We start from the raw sequence: 24,220 nt of genomic DNA, 5'->3' as shown, positions 1-24,220 counted from the left end.
AGAGTGGCTTGATCACGCTTAACCTAAACCTTGACCTTCAGCAAAGTAGAGAATTAAATAACTCAGGAAATATTAGATGTTCCACCAGATGTTCTTTGGCCTGTATCTTCTATTTGAACAGTCCCATTCTAACTTCAACTTCATTTTTTGTTGTCATTTCAGAATGAAGCCAGGGCTAAATGGTCTGCCTTTTATGAAGAACAGTCCCGGATGGCCAGAACTTACTCACTCGAAGAAATTCAGAATCTCACACTCAAGCGTCAATTGAAGGCCCTTCAGCATAGTGGGGCCTCAGTGCTCTCGGCAGAGAAGAGCAAACGAGTATGTGACGTGCTAGCACTGATCCCAAGAATGGAAATACTGGGGAAATCTTAAACATTAGTATCACTCAGGGCTGCTTACTTTATCTGCAAACCTAGCAATGCTCAGAATAGAAAGAGTGCTGTGCTTCGGTGGGATGATCATGTAATTTATCCTCCAAATTGGGATCCTTTGAGAGTGAAGGGGGACGCTGGTATGTTAGGACACATCATTAAACTAGGATAGTCAGGGCTCTGCGGTCCATAGATGCAGTGACAGAGGTCACCTTCCTGAGGACCAGGCACTTAGTCCATGTCTGTGCTTCTCAACTGCTAGTGATTTTGCCCACCAGGGCCATTTGACAATGTCTGGAGATATTTTTGGTTGTCACAACTGTTGAAGGGTGTTATTGGCCTCTAGTGAGGAGGGATGTTGCTAAACACTTTGCAAAGCACAAGGAAGTCCCCAGTGACGGTTGTCTGGTCTAAAATATCAGCAGTCCTAAGCTCGAGAAGCCTGATATGTCATTTCATCCTCCCCAACCCCTTTCATTCTTGACTGTCTTCTGCAACTTCTTTAAAATGTTGCTAAACCACCCCAGCTCAGACCACTTTAGGATAGGCAAGTCACTTCTTTCTAAAACATCATTTCCATACATGGGTCCCTTTAAGTAATGGCAAGATTCTTCCTCCATTGAGCGTAAAGCGATTTACCTCCACTTTCTACTGCCTTCTGGAGCCAAATGGCTGTCTCCTATAATAGTCTTCAAATAAAGGAAGGCAGATTTTTTTTTAACTATTTGAGGCTTTTTTCTCTAACCTAAAACATCCTTCCATCCGTTGATTTTTTTCTTATATGATGGTTTCAAGTTCCCTAAGCAGTCCTGGTTGCTGGCTTCATTTTGTCGGTATCCTTGAACTGAATGCAGCCCTCCAAGTGGGCTCATGTCTGCATGAAAGTGAGCAGGGGTATAACATCCTGCTCTTCCAAGACATAGCTCTAATGTGCCCCCTCTTTGAAGCCATTCCTGAATTTCCAAGTTACTGATTCAACCGCTCCCCCCATCCTGCCACACCTTTCTGGTGACAGTTGTAGCATCTGTCACTCTGTTATGTAATCATTGATTTCATGATTCGCTGTGGCATGTCTGTGGGGCTCTTAAAGACCAGTGACTGGTTCATGTCGTAATTATCAGAGTGTAGGACATAGTAGATGCTCAGTGAAGCCTGGATGGAACAAGAAACGCACTACTCTGCGCATGTGTAGGTGAGAAACATTCTTGGGATTTGGGTAGATCTGTATTTTTTTTCCAGTCACTCCACATGTATTTATCATATGCTTATAAAGGCAGTCCGTGCTAGTTGATGATGGGAAAATTTAGCTGAGATATTCCAACCCTACATAAAAGAAGATACTTGGCCAAGAAGCTGTGAACTTCTGTATTTTGAGGCATAAAAAATTGCATGATTGAAAAGACATCTCTACATTAGCATTCTATTTTGTATATCTTCCGTTTTTAACACTGTTTATTATCTTTAATTTGTAGTTGAACACGATTCTAAATAAAATGAGCACCATCTACAGTACTGGGAAAGTTTTGGACCCAAATACACAGGAGTGCTTAGCACTTGAACCAGGTGGGCTATTCATTTTGAGCAGTGATTATAAAATTTACTTTATTTTTATTCCAAGCTTTAAAAATGAGATTAACATTAGATGATGATGTTGTGCCTTTTAGATGGACAATCCAAAGAGGGAAAAATTCCAAATGTGTGTATTTTAGCACACGGATGCTCTTTTAAGTTTTAACAAAACTTCACTATAAATCCTGCCACACTCAAGTAGTTTAATTAAGTTAGTAGTTCAATGATCTCAGTGGTTTATTTTCTCTGCAGAATTATTTTGAAGCTCTTATAAGGGTGAGGACACAAAATGGATTAAAGATCTAAACGTAAGACCAGAAACTATAAAACTCCTAGAGGAAAACATAGGCAAAACACTCTCTGACATAAATCACAGCAGGATCCTCTATGACCCACCTCCCAGAGTAATGGAAATAAAAGCAAAAATAAACAAATGGGACCTAATTAAACTTAAAAGCTTCTGCACAACGAAGGAAACTATAAGCAAGGTGAAAAGACAGACTTCAGAATGGGAGAAAATAATAGTAAATGAAGCAACTGACAAAGGATTAGTCTCAAAAATACACAAGCAACTCCTGCAGCTCAATTCCAGAAAAATAAATGACCCAATCAAAAAATGGGAAAGAGAACTAAGCAGACATTTCTCCAAAGAAGACATACAGATGGCTAACAAATACATGAAAAGATGCTCAACATCACTCATTACCAGAGAAATGCAAATCAAAACCACAATGAGGTACCATTTCATGCCAGTCAGAATGGCAGCGATCCAAAAGTCTACAAGCAATAAATGGTGGAGAGGGTGTGGAGAAAAGGGAACCCTCTTAACTGTGGGTGGGAATGCAAACTAGTACAGCCACTACGGAGAACAGTGTGGAGATTCCTTAAAAAACTGGAAATAGAACTGCCATATGACCCAGCAATCCCACTGCTGGGCATACACACCGAGGAAACCAGAATTGAAAGAGATGCATGTACCCCAGTGTTCATCACAGCACTGTTTATAATAGCCAGGACATGGAAGCAACCCAGATGTCCATCAGCAGATGAATGGATAAGAAAGCAGTGGTACATATACACAATGGAGTATTACTCAGCCATTAAAAAGAATACATTTGAATCAGTTCTAATGAGGTGGATGAAACTGGAACTGATTATACAGAGTGAAATAAGCCAGAAAAGAAAACACCAATACAGTATACTAAGGCATATATATGGAATTTAGAAAGATAGTAACAATGACCCTATATGCAAGACAGCAAAAGAGACACAGATGTATAGAACAGTATTTTGGACTCTGTGGGAGAAGGTGAGGGTGGGATGGTTTGGGAGAGTAGCACTGAAACATGTATATTATCATATATGAAACAGATCGTCAGTCCAGGTTCGATGCATGATACAGGATGCTCGGGGCTGGTGCACTGGGATGACCCAGAGGGATGGGATAGGGAGGGAGGTGGGAGGGGGGTTCAGGATGGGGAACACATGTACACCCATGGTAGATTCATGTCAATGTATGGCAAAACCACTACAATATTGTAATTAGCCTCCAATTAAATAAATTTATTAAAAAAATAAGGGTGAGGACATGAATGAATCATGAGATTTCATTGAGCAACTTTATGACCTTGATATTTGCCAGCCTTTCAATTCTTTACAGATGAAAATTTCTAAAACTGCATGTTTTTTTTCCCTTTGGGTGCTTTGTGATAATAGGTTTGGATGACATAATGGAAAACAGCAGAGACTACAATCGGAGGCTCTGGGCTTGGGAAGGCTGGAGGGCTGAGGTTGGCAAGCAACTAAGGCCATTGTATGAAGAGTATGTGGTCCTGGAAAATGAGATGGCAAGAGCCAACAGTAAGTTTGCTGGGCTGTGGCGGTTCTGAAGCTCCCTATAGGGCTGTGGGGCTATTTCTCATGAATTACCAAGCCTGCCCTTTGATATAAGGGGTATCCCTAAATTAGTCACCTGCTGAACAATTCAGGTTACATGTCTCCAAGAGGAGACCACTAGGGAATAAGGAAAGGTGAATTGACATTCTACACTTTAAAGGGCTTGAGAACAAGACTAAGTTACCAGGCCTCAAACAAATCAGTAGTCTGGGAAGGGCTTAGGCTCCTGAGGGTTCCTAAGGTAGTCTGCAGATGGGCAGATTCTATTTACCAGAAAGGATGAGAGACAGAGATACCGTCTCCTTTAAACTCCCATGTGGCCACAGTTCATTCTCAAAGGTCATTTGTGTGATTACCTCACAGTGGTGTCCCAGAAAGAAACAAATCAGAGTACTTTAGGCTGGAAACTGTGGTCATCAAAATCTTAACATGGGGAGGAATTTCCATATCTCTCAAGTTATCCTCCTGCCTGAATAATGAGCTTAAGCCGTGGCATTGTGAGGAAATTGCTGTTTTGGTCGTTTACTGCCTCCTGGGGTTGAGGAAGGGAAAACAGTTTTCATCTGTCCTTCTGTGCTCTACTGCCGCTTAAACTCATATTCTCAGGCCAGAGGCAAACTGGAGACTGGAACCCATCGCCACATCCTTCCATCCAAATATTTACTTCTCTCCTCATCTTCCTGATCATTCATTGCCAATGAGCATGTAAACATTAAAATGCCGAAAATACATTTACAAAGTTTATTAGCTGTTATCCTGACCCAAGCTCATGTTTCCTGATAACGAGACACTGCATGAAGCACAGAGATGGGCCCACTGTGGCCGTGTCCAAGAGGGGTTGGGTTGCAGTTGAAAATATAAGGCCCTAAACAAAATGAGAATTTAAAGACCCAATCACATGTTTTAAAGCTAAAGATGCTAACTGACCTATGGCGAGAGTAGAGACCTGGGGTTAGGAGACTAGGAGTCCGCCTCTCACCCTCACCAGTTGTGTGACCTTGGATGAATCCTTTAATCAGCCAAGAGCCAGCTCTTACCCAGCACCATGGGGATTGTAATACTGACCATCTTGTAGAGTTTTTGTGCTCATTAGATGAGATAATGAATTAAATTTCAGGCACATTAGCTAGTGTTATTCATTTGTATCCCTTTGAGTTGAAGGCCGATAAAAATGTGACAGGTCTTCGGATTTTTTAACCTCCCAGGAAGGCTAGTCTATATATACTGTGCTTTATCTCTTTCTTTCCAGATGTTCTCATTTTCTTCTTTTTAAAACAGATTATGAGGACTACGGGGACTATTGGAGAGGGGATTATGAGGTGACTGGGGCAGGGGACTATGACTACAGCCGTGACCAGTTGATGAAAGATGTGGAACGTACCTTTGCAGAGGTAACGAGACACAGAAGTTCACATATTGTATGATTTCATTTATATTAAATGTGTATAATCAGCCAAACTATAGAGAAAGAAATCAGTGATCACCTGGGGCTGGAGGTGGGAATGGAGTTGACTGCAGATGGGTACAAGAAAACTTTTGGGAATATTGGAAATGTTCTAAAACTGGGCAGTAGTGATGGTTGTCCAAAAGTATACTTTTATTAAAACTCACAAAACTGTATACTTTAAAATGGGTAAATTTTATGATATATAAATGATACTTCAATTTAAAAATGAAGGAAGTAGGTAGCATCTTAAAATGAATATATATATTTTTTGCATCTGCCTTCCAATTGGGGCTTCCAAAGTGGTGCAAATGGTAAAAAAAAAACCCTGCCTGCCAATGCAGGAGACATAAGAGATATGGGTTTGATCTCTGAGTCAGGAAGATCCCCCAGAGGAGGGCATGGCAACCCACTCCAGTGTTCTTGCCTAGAGAATCCCATGGACAGAGGAGCCTGGCGGGCTACAGTCCACGGGGTCACAGAGTCAGACACGATTGAAGGAACTTAGCACGCACACCTTCCATGTGGTGTTTGTATACCTCCAGATGTGTTCACTGCTTTATTTTATGTAGTGGAACTAGTCATCATCTATATCTGGTAAGAAGGAATGCTTTCAAACTCTTCAGAATATTTCAGAGGAGGAGAAATTAAAATTTAGGGTAATTCTACTGTCTAAAGAAGCCCCTATTTTTAGTGTTGGGAATTGGAAATTGGAATAGGCTATTCTTGGTCTTAAACTGTCTTCCTGGGCTTTTCAGATTAAACCATTATATGAACAACTTCACGCTTATGTGAGGGCAAAGTTGATGGATACCTACCCTTCCTATATCAGCCCTACTGGATGCCTCCCTGCGCATTTGCTTGGTAAGAAACTCGAAGAATTCCTTGTCTACTTTGCTCTTTGCTGTTTCCACCAATAAGGTTGTTATTTTGGGGGTGAGGCCCAACTTTTGAAACATTCTGTGAATGAAGTTAGTAACATTATAGAAATCATATTTTGAAAGCAGTGTCTTCACCAGAAAAGTCATTTTAAGTTGTCCTCTATTGCTTTACTTTATACACAGAGAGTTGTTTCGTTTGGGCTCAATCCATAGGTAAAGGGGTTATTTAAGATGACCAGAGAATGAGAGTGAAAATGGGGAAAAAAGTTTTTGTTTTGTTTTTTAAGATCCTCAGGTTTATTTTTATTTTTTAAGTTTTTTGGCTGTTCTGGGTCTCCCTTGCTGCATGCGGGCTTTCTCTAGTTGTGCTGCGTGGGCTTCTCTTGTTACACAGTATGGGCTCTAGGCACGTGGGCTTCAGTAACTAAAGCTCATGAGCTCTAGAGCGTGGGCTCAGTAGTTGGGGCACACAGGCTTGGTTGCCTTATGGCATGTGGAATCTTCCTGGACCAGGCATCAAATCTGTGTCCCCTCCATTGGAGGGTGGATTTTTAACCACTGTACCACCAGAGAGGTCTGAAATTAAATTGTGTTATTCAGCTTGATTGGCTGACCCTTGAGGTGAGATTTTAGCATCATGTTGTCAGACGAAAGAAGCTTAGTTGGTTGGGAGTGGTCAGGGGTGAGAGAAAAGCTATCTAGAATTAAGGTATAGCCTAAGTGAAAGCTTCCTAAGTTGACTGTTCAACTGCAACAGTATCTTTTGCTGCAGAGTACTTGGTTTGGAATCATATGGGTAATCAATGAAATCCTCCTCATGAAGAAAGCTGCCTAGCTTAAGAGGAGAAACAGTCTTCAGAGCACTCAGGATCCTGCTCTAGAGCTTTGGTAGACCAGGCAAGACCTGAGGCCCTTTACTGAACTCCTTTATTTTTTCCCAGAGAGTGATCACCCTCCCTCCCCTCTCCCTCACCCTCAAAGCCTAGGCCAAAGAAAATATCTGTGTTTGGAAAGTTTGTGTCCTGCATACACAGCAGGCCTACTACAGGCAAGCTAAGTTGCTAGTAGCTGATTCTCTATAGGCAAGCCTCTTTCTTAGCATGAGGGAATCTGGACAAAGGAGCAGTGGAGCCTTTTTCCTCTAAAGCAATATATAAATACTCTCTACAGTGTCTTTGGCAACCATTCTTTGGTAATTCATTTTCTGCTTAAACCTGCCTGGCATGAAGTGGCTCTTGCTTCCTTCCAAAATAGACTCATCTATCACTACACTGTACCAATTACAAGAAAGTCCTACGTTATGTGGAGGTGAACCAACACCCCTCTCATGCCTCCCATTCATTCTGCCTAATTCTGTGCTCTGAGGTTACCCAGAGTATGTCCACTTTTCTTCCACAAGATGGCCTTCTAGAGATTTGTAAACAACCACTGTCAAGGTACAGCATAGTTCCTGACACAAGAGTATGTACTCAGTATATTTTACTATTATTATTGTCATCATGTAAACACTATTTTCTTCTTGTATGTTAAATATCCTATACAGACTTTCAACCATTCTTAAAAAAATCTCACTTTTCTACTTGTTGTCATTTGGACAAGCAAATAAATAAAATAAAACTTTATTGATGTCCCCCTTCAAATATCATGCTTAGAACTGAGCAGTTACTCCAGCTGAGGTTTGACCAACATAGAATAAAGATGGTGCTGTGACTTCCTTTGTTCTAGACACTGTAATTCTATTCATTTACCTTAAGGTGATATTTGCATTTTGGAAGCCACGTCATACTGTTTGTTGGACCCCTTTTGGTCTTTTACATGTGAGCTGTGTTTCAACCTGATGTCATATATCACATATTTCTATAATAGCTATTTCTTGACAGTTGAAGCATAGGAGTTTGCGTCTATCTCTATTGGATTTTATCTTTTAAAACATGAATTTGTTGGCATATTCTTCAGGTAGTTATTTTGTTCCATTCCTTTGGTGCCACAATTCTGGTCCTGCTGTTACATTGATTTTTTTTTCCAGATCCATTTTCTCTTTTAGGGTTTCTGGCCTTGGAATCCAGTTTAACATTTGTTTGAGATGTTTGAAAAGTCACCCAGTTAAGTAGATTACTATAGTATAATAATAAAAGTGGAACTTAGTTGCTAGTTACTAGCAGAGTTTCCTGAATGATCATCCTATATGCTCTCACTTTTCTTTTCCATTATAGTTTATTACAGGATCTTGAATATACTTTCCCATGCTATACAGTAAGACCTTATTGTTTATTCATTCTATATATAAAAGCTTGCATCTGTTAACCCCAAACTCCTAATCCATCCTTCCCCCACTCCCTCTTCCCCTTAGCAACAGCAAATCTGTCTATATACTCTCTCTTAAATTCAATATCATAGATTACTAACAATTTAATTTGTAGTATTTTGTCCCATGGATGAGGGACTATATAAACCTATTTCTAATCTATAGTAGCTATGATGTTCTACATATTTAATACATTGTGCCTTTGAATTGTGATTTAAAATGAAAGAAACAGGGATGATTCCCTAACAAGGTTTGCCTCACCACATCACTCTTGCCATTTTAACCTTTTAGAGGAGACAGTAAAAGAAGGGAATGTTGAAAATATAAAATAAGAGAAGAGGAAAAGAGGTAGTGAAAGGAAGCACAGAAACTATTGAGTTGGCCAAAAAGTTCATTTGTGTTTTTCTGTAACATCACTTTTTGGCCAACCCAATAAATTAAATCTAGAATACTCTATGGTCTGTTTACCAGTCCTACCTCGTGTGCTATGTAAAATCATGTCTATACTTCTACTGTCTTTATCACATATTAACAAATCTTTTTTTTTAATAGGTGATATGTGGGGGAGATTTTGGACAAATCTGTACTCTTTGACAGTCCCCTTTGAACACAAACCAAGCATAGATGTTACTGAAAAAATGAAGAATCAGGTAGGGAGAAGACACCTTGAAAACTAAATCCTCAACCTCATTCCTTTTTATGCTACCTTTCTCTTCTTATGTTATAAAGTCATGTAAATGAGAAAATTTTCAAGCAATTTAAAATTTATTTCTTATGTAGGTATCCTTTCATAGAAAAGTAGTTTACAATGACAGTGACATCTAGTACCTAGAATAAGTATGGCATTGATCTTGCTGAGAGTAACTAAAAGTGGAGATGACCTGGTTTTCCATTAAGCGATAAGATGTGAAATTGTGAACTTATAATTCTTTCTAAAGTTAGTCATTGCTATGTAGTCAGTAATCTCTATGAATAGGGGAAAAAAGGATATCTTTAGGAGATTTTTACATATTAAAAATCATTATTGTTAAAGATACCATAAGAGTCTGCCATGGTTTGCAAATAAACTTTTTGTTACCATCTTGGAATAATTATTTTAATTCTCTGTGTTCCCTTCCATTGATGAAAGCATATTATAGCTGTAATTGTGTGTTTTTCTTTATTGAGCTAATACTCTACAATTCTGGGTAGAATCTATAATCATACATCTATTAGCTGTGTAAAATTTTTCCGAATCGTTGCACTGTGATTTACGTTAGTATTTATGCATTGCTTGTGAACAGTTTTAAATCTGTAAGCAACTACGCAATAAACACCTTCACTTGCATAACATATTCCTGAGATAAGTCCACAGCAGAATGAAAACATGAAGCTTCAAGAGCCCCCAAACTCCTGCAGCTGTTCTAGCCCCATTTTGCAATTGAGTAGCAGCAGGGGCTCATTTTTATGTACCTCCATAGCCTGTCTATGGTGTTTTCACACCCACCATCTCTCCTAATGTTATGTTTACAACAAATCTGTGGGACTATCAGGGCAGGTATTGTGATAGTTCCATGTCGTAGGTGAGGAAACTGAGGCTTGGGTAAATGATTCACCCAAAGTCACACAGACAACCAGTCAGTGGCAATAAGGTTGGAACACAGAATTTGCAGTCTGGTTTTCTACCCATTCGTTCTTCATTCAACAGATATTAACTGTGCTTGCCAGTCTACACTCTTTTGGTATACGTTCATTTTCTTTAAGAATACCATAGTCACCAATAGCAATATTGTCTGACGTTAAGCCTTTAAAGGTAAAACAACAATCCATAGTGTCTCTTATACCCAGTTTCATATTTTCAAGGCAGACATGAGAGAAGAAATTAACTTGACTGGTTTTTAAGATCAGAGGAAGTTTTCTGTGTCACTAAAAAGTGATTCATTAACTATCTACCAATTATACAAATTTAGTTTTACTGATGTATGGGCCTTATCTCCAAAGAAGTCTTGGTCAGCTCCAGGGACACTGGTTCCTAGAAAGATTTGCTGAATAGCAGACACCTTCTGCTGCCCTTCTGCAGTTCCAGAATATTCTGAAAGTTTAGGTTCCTATACAGACTATGAAGCCAAGGCCCAGCTACCCATTGGCTGCTGGGTCTCTTGTGGGCCTTTTTGACTTCGAAAGCAGGTGACTTCATGTTTGCTTTATTGTTTGTGTCTTCCTCTGACACAGACACTAATAATCCCCAGCCTAATTCTAGGGCCTTGTTCACTGAACGAACTCAATCAAGGGTTGTTGTCTGGAATTGAACAGTTTTTAGCAAAGAGAAGGTCATTACTACTTGTCTTTATACCTGGAGCATAAAGGCAAAAAAATTCATATACAATCGCAGTCTACTCCTGACATTTTAATGTACTTCTTCATTAAAATTATACTATATAAGTGTTTTACATATTTTATCTTCTCATTATTATTTTTAAAAATCAATACAAATTCTTTATAAATCCAATTTATTTAGGTTTTCTATTCCACAAAGGCATTGTTATTTACTTAGCCATTCTGGAGGCTTTTTCCACTTTTCCCTCTATTAAAAATCATTTTGTAACACTTTACAATTTGTCAAATATATTTTAGTTGAAAAACAGTAATAAAAATCATTTAAAATGTAATTCTTTGACCTAATTTCTGAAAATTTCCTAGGTTAGTTCCCTAGAGACTGGATTACTCAGACAAAGAATATAAACACTGTGAAAGCTGTCTGTACGTGTTGCCAAATTGCCTTTCAGAAAGGCTATGCCTTTGTACATACCCAACAAAAAGAATGCTGTGATTTTAATGCTACAATTAATTGCTGTTCTTTTTTTTCCCCAGTCCTGGGATGCAGAAAGGATATTCAAGGAGGCTGAGAAGTTCTTCGTGTCTATCGGCCTTCCTTACATGACTCAAGGATTCTGGGACAACTCCATGCTGACTGAGCCAGGCGATGGCCGGAAGGTGGTCTGCCACCCCACAGCGTGGGACTTGGGGAAGGGTGACTTCAGGTAGTGAGACTGACGTTCACACTGCCAGAATTCCAACAGGAGACAATGGAGGGATGAGGATGAATTTGGATTCCTTGTCTGATTCTCTGAGCACTGAAGAGAGGAGTGAATTTTCCTTGAATAGAGGCTGGGAGTCCAGGAGACCACATCTGGGTTTCTGAGGAAAAGGGGATTGTCATCAGGCCCTCAACTGCACCTTTAGACAGTTTACCTCGTCTGAAATAAAATGCATTCATTAGAGTTTCATGGTCATAAGTATGGTGGTGCCCCCATTAGGAAAGGCTTGGTGCAAAGATTTATGGGAGATAAAATATGTGAATCAGACATTAATCCCCCCTTCCTGTTTCTTTCTTTTGAGTGAACTAGGACAGGTGGATGGAAAATCTGGTATGTATCATAGGAGAAATGCAGAGAGTACTTAAATCGTTTATTTAGGCTTCGCAGGTCTCTGTTGAAATTGCTCGTCTCTGCCCTGTGGCATGCAAGCAGCCAGAGACAATACAGAAGCAAGTGGTTGGGGCCGTGTCACAGTCAAGTCTAATTTATCTCAACAAGTGGCCAGCTGCAGGCCAGAGCTTACTGACTCCAGTACTAGGGTAAGGTTGAAAAATGAGGAAGTGTATATAAGCTTCCTAGCACAGGCTCTTACACACAGTAGACATTAAGTAAGTACCTATTCTTATAATTGTGTCAAAGAGAATAGAGAAAAACCAAAATTAGGAAAAGAGGTCATATTGGGTGTATAAAAGAGATTGAGTTTGTTCCTGAGCAGTGGGAGTCCTTAAAAGGTATTTATCAGGGGGATGGTGTGCTCAGAGTGGTGAGAAAATGACAGCACCTACTGGAATATGACCCCTCCACTCACCTACCTGAAACTGCTCTTGCCAAGTTGAAAAGGACTGGTATCTAATTGCCAAATGCAGTCTTTGGGCCACAGCAGCATGAGACAGTGTTGGTTGGTTGTCTTTGACGTGTTTTTTTTTCACTAGTGTCTGCATTGTCCTCCCTTCCGGACTTCTTTGACTTCTCTCTCTGCCCCCTTTTCCTCTCTCCACCCTGTACATCCTGGGACTTCCTGGGGCTTGTCCTTGGCCCTCTTGCCTTGCCATCCTACACTAGCTCCATGGGCCGTCACATCCACTCCCCTACTTACGTGCTAATGATTCCCAAATGTCAATTTCTAGTCCCTCCCCCTTCCTTTTTTTTTTTTTTTTCACTGCTTCTCTGTCCTAACTGTCCCAAACTGCTGGCTGTGTTCCCATTCTTTTCTCAAGCCATCCTCACTGAGCACTTCTATGAAGGTCAGTCTCTTGACCCTTCCTGCCATCTACCTGGCTAACTGCTGTGCTTTAATCAAGGTCCAGATTGCTCATTGCATCTTGAGTCATGCCATTCCTGGTGCTTCTAGAAGACGAGGCCTGCATTTACTCATCATTATGGACAAGGCCATGTCTGCTGATCACTTGTAGAGCACTTGCCTCAGTTTTTGTAGTAGAAGACTCTGTCTTCCTTTCTATTAGTCTGTGAGTAGGAGGACAGGATTCAGCCCTGCCCATCACTTTATATTGAACACCTAGAACAGTTTCTAGAACATGTAAGGTAGGTCCTCAAGATTCATTGGTCAATAAATCTTGGAAATGTGATCCATGCTATAGAAATCCCATATAACTATTATGATGAATAAATGAAATTCAGTGAGGTTCATGTTAATCTTGCCCATTTTTGTTCAGGATCAAGATGTGCACGAAGGTCACAATGGATGATTTCCTGACAGCCCATCATGAGATGGGCCACATCCAGTATGACATGGCGTATGCTACACAGCCCTACCTGCTCAGAAATGGAGCTAATGAAGGTTTCCATGAAGCTGTTGGGGAGATCATGTCACTGTCTGCAGCTACACCTCACTATTTGAAAGCGCTTGGTCTTCTGGCACCTGATTTTTATGAAGACAATGGTATGAACATTTTTCTCATGGCTTCTTTTGGGTATTCTTTATTATGACATGGGCAAAGGTATTTATTGTCATGCATAGGATATATTTAATTTTTGCCATATAAAATATAGTGTAATTATGGGTAACTAGGAATTGCTTCTGGTTAAAAAAAACAGTATATAACATAACATGCCAACTTTCGTTTTTGTGTCTTTGAGAAGAGGTAACTAAGTGAATGATCTTGGGACTCTAAGAATCATCTAGCAGAAAACTTTTATTTTATTTTACTTGTTGTTGTTGTTTAGTCGCTCAGTCATGTCTGACTCTTTGTGACCCCATGGACTGTGGCCCACCAGGCTCCTCTGTCCATGGAATTTTCTAGGCAAGAATACTGGAGTGGGGTGCTGTTTTCTTCTCCAGAGGATCTTCCCCACCCAGGGACTGAACCTGTGTCCTCTGCATTGGCAGGGGGATTTTTAATCACTCGGCCACCAGGGAAACCCAGAAGATTTTTAAAAAGACATTAAAACAGACCCACAGAACTGAAATGGCTTATCCAAGGTCACCTAGCTAATTAGTGTCAGAGTTCAGATTGAATTCCCCCAGTTCTAGGTAAAAACCTCAATGGTGGAGCTGGAAAAGATTCTAAAAATCACTTTGTAGAGGAAGCAAGCTGAAGGCATGAGAGGGAAAATAGCCCAAGGCCAAAAAGCAGCATGGCAGAACCAGAACCAAAGACCTAATATACAACTTTTTCCATAATATTATGGGAATATTATGGGAGTTCTTAGGGAGCAGGTGGTAGAATACGAAGACTGGAAGAGACTGAAACATTTTTTTTCATCTAGCTGAAGCATGAATTTGCCCCATAACATCCCCTCAGATCCAGGCCATCATTCAAGGCACCCTTTTTCTCTTTGGATGGCCTAGACTTGATGGAACCCAACAAATATTCACGAGATCCAGATTTTTTTTCTGTGAGGATTCTTCGCTCAGTCGTGTCTGACTCTTTGCGACCCCATGGACTGTAGCCTATCAGTCTCCTCCGTCCATGGGATTTTCCAGGCAAGAATGCTGGAGTGGATTGCCATTTCCTTCTCCAGGGGATCTTCCCAGGAGAGATTCCCTTCCCTGGGATTCCCTGGGAATCAAACCCAGGTCTCCTGCATTGCAGGCAGACGCTTTACTGTCTGAGCCACCAGGGAAGCCCTGTAAAAGGACACTTAGAACCAAATATGTTCTTTTTTCCCATGTTTTTCTCACCCCTCATTTTAGCCATTTGGGACATAAACGTCAGCTCTATTTAGTCAATGAGGTCAAGGTCATAAGCTCCACCTTTGTGTGGACAGTTCACTTTGCCTTGACTTCTGACTCCAGACCTTGATGATCTCACAAGTGCCTGGGAGTAGGTCACTGTAAAGCCATCATCATGTCTGAAAAAGTGTAAGCACAGACCCAGTGGGTAATAGACAAGTAGCAGTATCCTCCCAGAAGTGAGCAACACAGGAAAGGGGTTTCACAGTAACCACACCTGTTGCCTAATTTTAAATGATCATTCTCAAATCAATTCACAGAAAAGTGTTTTATCATTTTTTAATATTCCTTGACGGCAGGCAAAGATGATTGAATCACTGGTTTGAAAAACTCCTGCTTCTTTCCTTGGCTCTGCTCCTGATCTGTGAATTATGTTTGACAAAATAAAGTCCTTCATCCCTTCTTTTCCTCTTTGTTTCTCCCTCTCCTCCTTTCTTCTTCCAAAAGTGTTTACTGAGCACTTTTTACGTGTAAATCATTTTTAAAGACACTAGAGAGATACAGTGATAATACCCCCCAGTTACATTCCAGTAAGCTGCATGTATACAACAGATATGAGCTCCACTGCCCTTTTACACCACTGCTGCTGCTGCTGCTGCTGCTGCAAAGTTGCTTCAGTCATGTCCTACTCTGTGCGACCCCGTGGACAGCAGCCCACCAGGCTCCTCTGTCCACGGGATCCTCTAGGCAAGAATACTGGAGTGGGTTGCCATTTCCTTCTCCATTTATACCACTAATAAAGGATAAATGAAATAATATAATTTGTTAAAGCATTTTAAACTCTGGTAAGAAAGATATTTGTAAGGCCTGAGGAAGCCTTACAAATAGCTCTGGAAAGAAGAGAAGCGAAAAGTAAAGGAGAAAAGGAAAGATATACCCATTTGAATGCAGAATTCCAAAGAATAGCAAAGAGAGATAAGAAAGCCTTCCTCAGTGATCAGTGCAAAGAAATAGAGGAAAATAATAGAATGGGAAAGACTAGAGATCTCTTCAAGCGAATTAGAGATACCAAGGGAACATTTCATGCAAAGAAGGGCTCGATAAAGGACAGAAATGGTATGGACCTAACAGAAGCAGAAGATATTAAGAAAAGGTGGCAAGAATACACAGAACTGTACAAATGAAAGATCTTCACAACCCAGGTAATCACGATGGTGTGATCACTAATCTACAGCCAGACATCCTGGAATGTGAAGTCAAGTGGCCTTAAGAAGTATCACTATGAACAAAGCTAGTGGAGGTGATGGAATTCCAGTTGAGCTATTTCAAATCCTAAAAGATGATGCTGTGAAAGTGCTGCACTCAATATGTCAGCAAATTTGGAAAACTCAGCAGTGGCCACAGGACTGGAAAAGGTCAGTTTTCATTCCAATCCCAAAGAAAGGCAATGCCAAAGAATGCTCAAACTACCGGACAATTGCACTCATCTCACACATTAGTAAAGTAATGCTCAAAATTCTCCAAGCCAGGCTTCAGCAATATGTGAACCGTGAACTTCCAGATGTTCAAGCTGGTTTTAGAAAAGGCAGAGGAACCAGAGATCAAATTGCCAACATCCACTGGATCATGGAAAAAGCAAGAGAATTCCAGAAAAACATCTATTTCTGCCTTATTGACTATGCCAAAGCCTTTGACTGTGTAGATTACAATAAACTGGAAAATTCTGAAAGAGATGGGAATCCTAGACCACCTGACCTGCCTCTTGAGAAACCTATATGTAGGTCAGGAAGCAACAGTTAGAACTAGACATGGAACAACAGCCTGGTTCCAAATAGGAAAAGGAGTATGTCAAGGCTGTATACTGTCACCCTGCTTATTTAACTTATATGCAGAGTACATCATGAGAAATATTGGGCTGGATGAAGCACAAGCTGGAATCAAGATTGCCAGGAGAAATATCAATAACCTCAGATATGCAGATGACACCACCCTTATGGCAGAAAGTGAAAAAGAACTAAAGAGCCTCTTGATGAAAGTGAAAGAGGAGAGTGAAAAAGTTGGCTTAAAGCCTAACATTCAGAAAACAAAGATCATGGCATCTGGTCCCATCACTTCATGGGAAATAGAATGGGAGACAGTGAAAACAGTGTCAGACTTTATTTTGGGGGGCTCCAAAATCACTGCAGATGGTGACTGCAGCCATGAAATTAAAAGATGCTTACTCCTTGGAAGGAAAGTTATGACCAACCTAGATAGCATATTAAAAAGCAGAGACATTACTTTGCCAACAAAGGTCCATCTAGTCAAGGCTATGGTTTTTCCAGTAGTCACATATGGATGTGAGAGTTGGACTGTAAAGAAATTGAGCACCGAAGAATTGATGCTTTTGAACTGTGGTGTTGGAGAAGACTCTTGAGAGTCCCTTGGACTGCAAGGAGATCCAGCCAGTCCATCCTAAAGGAGATCGGTCCTGAGTGTTCATTGGAAGGACTGATGTTGAAGCTGAAACTCCAATACTTTGGCCACCTGATGCAAAGCACTGACTCATTTGAAAAGACCCTGATTCTGGGAAAGATTGAGGGCAGGAGGAGAAGGGGCCAACAGAGGATGCGATGGTTGGATGGCATCACCGACTCAATGGACATGGGTTTGGGTGAACTCTGGGAATTGGTGATGGACAGGGAGGCCTGGCATACTGCGGTCCATGGTGTCGCAGAGTTGGACACAACTGAACGACTCAACTGAACTGAACTGAAGGAAGATATCAGTAAATTTAAAGTTCATGATACTTCTGACTATCCACTGGATAATTAGAGGAGGGAGGCTGTTTTTTCTTTTTTTTTTTCCTCCCTGATTTACTGGCTTTTGACCACATATGTTTAATATCCATTTGTTTAGCAAAGACTCACACAGGGCCTCACGTAGCAGACACCAGTTTAGGCATATAGTCTTGAATGAGACATTGACAGTCACTGCCTTCATGGAGCTTACAAGAATAAATAGTATGACTAGGAAAGCAGGTGAAATAGCCCTACTTAGCTCTGACAAGAGGTAGTTAAGAAAGGTAGTACTGAAACTAATGCAAAAAACAGGGTTACTTGTGGATTTATTTAACCTATTCTATCCAAGGCTTCACCCTACTTCAAATCCCTCAGCTGAGAAAATGAATAAATACATATTATTATGTCCACTGTCAATATTTCTCATGTGATCATGCTTATAGTAAGTATATCTTGAGGAATAATATCTTGAGATTAGGAAATTATTGAACACAAAATGTCTACTGTCATCCTTATCTTAATATTTATCCTTTCCCATTTTCCTTTCAGAAACAGAAATAAACTTCCTGCTCAAGCAAGCACTTACAATTGTTGGGACTCTACCATTTACTTACATGTTAGAAAAGTGGAGGTGGATGGTCTTTAAGGGTGAAATTCCCAAACAGCAGTGGATGGAAAAGTGGTGGGAGATGAAGTAAGTCAGTGAATATGCACGCAATCAGTAAAATGTTTTCTCATGAATTTGCTGTTTATTTAAAAGCATCTAATTGGCCTGTATAGACACATACACATTCACATTAACTACTTGCTTTTTATTAAGTCTCCATTTGAGTGCCTTCTTCTCAGATAACATTTCCTTGGCTTTGCCCACCCCCTCAGAAGCAGGGTCAAGTGACAAAATTTCTCATGCTCTATCTTCTTGCATGTTGAGGCACCCATTAAACTCTGATATTATTTAGGAAGTAATCAATGTGTTCATTTTCATTTTTCATTTTGTCCATTCTTTGAAACAAAAATTAATAATCCCATATTGTAGGTACAGCACCAGGGATCCAAGACTGATCGTTTGCACCAGGGATCTGAGGCTGATCGATTTTGATGTTCTCTTTGACTTCCAAGAGCTTTTAGTTTATGGAGGGATGTAGAAAATGAAACCACTGCAGTGTGTTGAATTGTGATGGAGGGTGTGGGGATCCGTGAGCATCCAAGGGGGGATCCAAAGCCCTGGCCAGTGAGTCAGATGAGGAGAGGCATCCAAGCTGAGGTTTGAGAACAATGTGCGAGTTAACCAGGTGTACGTGGAAGGGAAGGGAGAGAATTCCAAGCAAGTGAAAGCCTGCCATATTTGGGCAACAGATGGTGATGCCTTTCAATAGTTTCAGTGCTACGTCATTCATCACTATATCCCAAGTGCTTTGCACAGGGCCTGGCTCAGACACGTATGAAATAATGATGAAAGTACTCCTGAAGAAGATGGAAGGAAGAAAAGCGACCTCCCCACAATATTAGTCAGACTCCTGTTAATGATTTTTCTTTGTTTTTCCTTTTTGGAGTGAAGATCTACAATGATAACATTTAGCCCCACGTCCATAAGTTGAAGTCAGTGCCACTATTCTGCTAAGATTCTTTCTGTTGACATAAATCCTCCTTGGGAGGAAGGAAACAGCATCTCTAATAACTGTCTCTAGCATTTAAGTATTACCAAAATTATGTCTATCATGATCCCACAATCAGAAAGGACAAATGTATTCAAACAATGCCAAATACATGGTTTCTGTACCTTTTTATCCTGATTAAATTTTTGACCCCTTTTAGTTTATTTCCAAAGGTACATGGGATCAGGCCCTTAAAATGATTCATTGTACTCTATTCATGTAATAAGTCCACATGAAGTCTTTTCTTAGCATTGGGCATTGTGGCTGGCCCTGGAACTATAAAGATGACCAGAACACAGCCCTGTCCGCTAGGTGCTCAAGTTTCCAGAGCAAGAAGGAGCTGTATGTGAATAATTATAAAACAGAGAGAGAAATGGCAAAGGAGGCAGAGCTAGAGAAGGCCTAGGGAACTGGAGGGCTTGCTGTGGTGGCAGGTGCTTGGGGTCAGGGGCAGGACTTACAGATAAGGGGGCATTTGAGCTGGCCTTGAAGAATCAGATCAATCAGAAGAATCAGTGAGGTTTCAATTTTAGAAAATTCTGCCTACCAAGAGCCCATAAAATATGGTGCAGGAGAGGAATTTTTAGGACTTTCACTGTATGGTTTTGGTCACATAATATACTTTATGAAATTGGTGTTTTGATGATACAGCTATTTTTCAATGGTATAGACTGGCTGAAGTAACAAAAAACAGAGATGATTACGTGATGGGATTTATTCTGTAATTCTTTACACTGTTTCAATTTCACCTGACCACAAATTCCAATAGAAATGCCATTGACTGATGGCACTGCACAATGGCACCATCTATACTTTCTCTCAGTGAGCGACCCACAGCTAATATACCTTCTTTTTCCTCCAAAGGCGAGAGATAGTCGGAGTGGTGGAGCCTCTGCCCCATGATGAGACATACTGTGACCCCGCGTGTCTATTCCACGTGGCTGAAGATTACTCATTCATCCGGTAAGTGACAGTTTTCTTCTGTTTCACTTCTAGAATTTGTAGACAGAGTGACAACTTTAATTTCTCCATCTCCTTTCCCCTCCCCCTTAGAACCTCAAAATAGATGATCAGTTTCAATTCTATGTAACTGAACATGATGTATTGAGTTCAACAAAAGTTATATGAGATCCTTTTCTCCACTAACAGGGAATTTATAGTCTCCTTGGGAGCAATAGAAATGTTTTTGTTTGTCTCCTTGTTACTGGCAGAGTTCAGGGTGATCAGAATAGAGCATTTTTAACTTGAAGTCCCAAAATCTATGTTCTTCACCTATTAGCTCCAGATCTTGAATTTGTTGAGTCTCAGTTTCTTTATTTGTAAAGTAGAAATAATGTTGATGATTTGCCAAAAGGATTGATTGGCATCAGTTATGTGAAAAGGCTATAAATTGGTAAAACACAATACAAATGTGAGCTCACATTTAACAAGATAATGCTGCCTTTTTATCAGCTGATACATAAATGCAAGTATGATGAGTCTATAGGGTTTGTGTTTGGGTCTTTCTTGAGTGAAAAGAGGTTTAACTGATACTTCATTGGTTGCTGGGGCCTCAAAATTTAAATATATGTCCCAATCTATGACTTTACCACAGAAACTACACACGGGACAACTCTTTTTTTTGTTTGTTTTGTTTATCTCTTTTACAGGTATTACACAAGGACCATTTATCAATTCCAGTTTCATGAAGCCCTTTGTAAAACAGCTAAACATGAAGGTGCCCTGTTCAAATGTGATATCTCAAATTCCACTGAAGCTGGGCAGAGGCTGCTGTAAGAGATGCTTCAAAAACATTGAACCTCTCATCCTATTTAATGTTACTCATTTCCATGCCTAGGTTTGAATTTGATTTCTTTGATCCAAAAAAGAAAATTTGGGGACTCAAAATGTCTTCATCCATGAATTAAATGTTTGTTTTGTGATCACACAGGAACCTGGATCCTGTGATGGCTAGACAGGCCACCTCCTCTCCCCATGTCATAACTATAGAGCTCTCTGGGGAAGGGAGATTGAAAGATGAATACATCTTTTACCATGTTTTCTTGTCTTATTTACCAGGAGCAAACTTAGTCAAACCAAAGAGGAGTAACCATAGATTATACATGTAAACATATATGCATCTGGAATCCATCCAAAGGCCCTGAACCCACCTTCCCCCGCCTTTTTTTTTTTTTTTAATGTAGCCAAATGCTGCGCCTTGGAAAATCAGAACCCTGGACCTTAGCATTGGAAAATATTGTGGGCATAAAGACTATGGATGTAAAACCCCTGCTCAACTACTTTGAGCCCTTGTTTACCTGGCTGAAAGAGCAGAACAGGAATTCATTCGTGGGATGGAGCACGGAATGGACTCCATGTGAGTAGATGGCGTTGACACGTTTCTAATGGCCTTTTTCTGCTTCCCTAGTCCCCTCTGGCCCTGGTCTCATAGGACTCACACAGTTGAGTGTGTTCTTCCTCTACTTACCCCCTGGACTGTGGTGGCAGATGCCATTTTCTCTGGGAGGAAACACATTTGTTGAGCACCTACTGTGTACCCGACACGTGAAAACTCCCCCCTTCTTGTTTTCAATCTGCTTTACTAGCCCCATATTTAACCCACCGTATGTGAATCCTGCCCTTCAAAGGCAAATACATTTAACAATTTTAATGCAATCCCCTCTTCTTTCTGGCAGTTACATTCATATTTCTAAACAGCTTGTTTATATTGTCATTTCCCCATTGCTCAGTTTTAGACATGCACTTCTGCCTACTCTTCTGCCTCCATTTCCCATTCTCCCAATGAAATTTAATGTAATTTTTAGTAAAGAAATTACCAACATTTGCATCATTATACATGCAGAACCGAGTAATATTACTATTTTATATCTTTTTAAATGTAGCTTTTTGTTTGTCCTGAAGTTTCTATTGCCTCACTTTTTTGCATGCCTAATTTGCTGTCTATGCTATATTCTTCTCCAACTATTCCAACGTATCTATTCTTTTCAGTCTCATTTTTCCCTAAAGAACTCCCTCTTGGAGTCCTCCTGTCTCCATCTGGACCACAGTTTTCATCCCAAGTCACCCCTTTGCTGCTGTCCTGAGTTGAATCCTCTCCTTCCTGGATGCCATATCTTCTTTCATGAATTGCCTCCCGTTTTGCTGCAGCACGGCCTACAGGTGACTTTCTAAGCAAGAACTCATGGGGTAGGAGCATCAGCTGTTCCCCTAAGTGGCTATGACCAGACCTAGATTTTCATTTTCCTTGTTTTCAGTCCAGTATCTTCTTCCCACCCCCTGCTGTACCTGAATCCCAGGCCTCTCCTGGATTCTCTGGGGGTCTCTACTGCTTGTGTGTACACATTATACCATGACTTCCTGACCCTTGGGAAAGCATTTACCACTCCTCCATAACTTCTCATTTTCCAAAGGAGTGTTTATACCTTTAAAAAATTCCTTTACTATCACTTTAGTGGGATCTTGGGAAAGGAAGGAAATAAACACATGTGGTCAATCTGCTGTCTGTAACAACAGTCTGTTATTTCTCTTTAATCAGATTCTGACCAAAGCATCAAAGTGAGGATAAGCCTAAAATCAGCTCTTGGAGAAAATGCTGTGAGTATTCTAGATAGCACATCTATGACTTTTCAGTGCATTCCCTTATTTAGGGCACAACAAGCCCATTTCAGTGCAGTTGAAAAGATGAAAGGGCACATGTTCTCTTAAAAAGCCCTAGATTCTGGCCTCTGGCGTTTGAGCTGGTTTTTTCAGTAACACATTCCATATTGAATTGGCTATGCCTCTGTTTTCCTTGGGACTCTGAAGGTATTATGAAGATCAGTGAGAAAACATCTAAAGTATCATATACCTACCCTCCCAATTCACTCTAATCTAAAATGTATTTTTAAAAAATATATTTATGTGGCTGTGCTGGGTCTTAGTTGTGACGTGCGGGATCTTTAGCTGCAGCATGCAAACTCTTAGCTGTGGCATGTGGGATCCAGTTCCTTGACCAGAAATTGAACCCAAGCCCTCTGCTTTGGGAGCCTGGAGTCTTAGCCACTGGGTCACCAGGGAAGTCCCCATTGCATGTATTTGAGGAAGAGGACATGTTTATATTTTTAGAGACTGCTTTCAGAAGTATTGTAGGCAGTTTGGCTTTGTTTCGTCTTAGTCAATCATCTAGGTACTAGAAGCTTGTTTTAATCTTAGACCCCAGCCTTGGACCTCCTTTATCAGAATCTGCACTTTAACAACCCCCCAAGTGGTTTGTAGACACAATAAAGACTGGGAAGCAACAATTCAGACCACTGTTTCTCAAGCTTGACTCACACTGGAGTCATTCAGGATGTTTTTTAAAATATTAATGTTTCAGTCCCATTCCCAGAGATTCTGACTTACTGCTCTGAGGTGTGGCATCAAAACCCACTCCAGTATTCTTCCCTGGAGAATTCCATGGACAGAGGAACCTGACGGGCTACAATCCATAGGGTCACAAAGAGTTGGACATCACTGAAGTGACTTAGCATGCATGCATCTGGCATCAAGTCATCAAAGTTCCCCAGGTGATTTTGATTACAGCACAGCTTGAGAACCACTGAGGCAGAGATGCATTTCTGGACAACAAAAAGTTTTACAGAAAATCAGATTACTTACACTGTCATATGAATTACTTTAATCAGCTATTGCTTTCTCCTAAACACCTGTCTCAGGTTATCCAGTTTGAAGCAATTTGTTTCGGGGAAAAAAAGAGAGGAGAGGGTTGCCCCAGGCAGATGGAGATCAAAGGCATAGATGGAAGTGTGGCACCCAGGAGGCTTTTCAGGATTAGAGAACAACCTGGCATTATTGGATAAAACAGTCCAAGGTGCTACAGAAAATTGTTCTTTTCACTGGAGAGAGTCAAAGATGGCATTTCTACCCCCATACTTTTCTTGGGAAGTTAACTATTGTCCAAGGCTCCATAAGCAAAACATCTAGATATAAATAACATGTCATTGTTGTTGTTTAGTCACTAAGTGATGTTCAACTATTTGCCACCCCATGGACCATGGCCTGCAGGCTCCTCTGTCCATGGGATTCTCCAGGCAAGAATACTGGGGTGGGTTGCCATTCTGTTCTCCAGGG

The 24,220-nt window shown here is 40.5% G+C and overlaps 1 protein-coding gene across 2 annotated transcripts in view; it reads left to right on the top strand.

The window, feature by feature from the left end:
* Nucleotides 1-24,220, top strand: part of ACE2 (angiotensin converting enzyme 2) — a 47,686-nt gene that overhangs the window by 11,342 nt on the left and 12,124 nt on the right. For both annotated transcript variants that reach the window (XM_070291345.1, XM_070291346.1), the window contains exons 2-14: nt 163-321; nt 1,847-1,937; nt 3,660-3,803; nt 5,118-5,230; nt 6,042-6,147; nt 9,022-9,119; nt 11,320-11,489; nt 13,220-13,446; nt 18,009-18,153; nt 19,979-20,077; nt 20,764-20,886; nt 21,298-21,470; nt 22,650-22,708. In XM_070291345.1, coding sequence (XP_070147446.1) covers nt 163-321; nt 1,847-1,937; nt 3,660-3,803; nt 5,118-5,230; nt 6,042-6,147; nt 9,022-9,119; nt 11,320-11,489; nt 13,220-13,446; nt 18,009-18,153; nt 19,979-20,077; nt 20,764-20,886; nt 21,298-21,470; nt 22,650-22,708 — 1,707 coding nt within the window. The remainder of the gene's footprint in view (nt 1-162; nt 322-1,846; nt 1,938-3,659; nt 3,804-5,117; nt 5,231-6,041; nt 6,148-9,021; nt 9,120-11,319; nt 11,490-13,219; nt 13,447-18,008; nt 18,154-19,978; nt 20,078-20,763; nt 20,887-21,297; nt 21,471-22,649; nt 22,709-24,220) is intronic.

This window comes from Ovis canadensis, chromosome X, assembly GCF_042477335.2.
Source record: "Ovis canadensis isolate MfBH-ARS-UI-01 breed Bighorn chromosome X, ARS-UI_OviCan_v2, whole genome shotgun sequence".
Taxonomy (NCBI): Eukaryota; Metazoa; Chordata; class Mammalia; order Artiodactyla; family Bovidae; genus Ovis; species Ovis canadensis.
The sequence above is the reverse complement of the archived record's forward strand: the minus strand, read 5'-3'. Positions and strand labels throughout refer to the sequence as shown.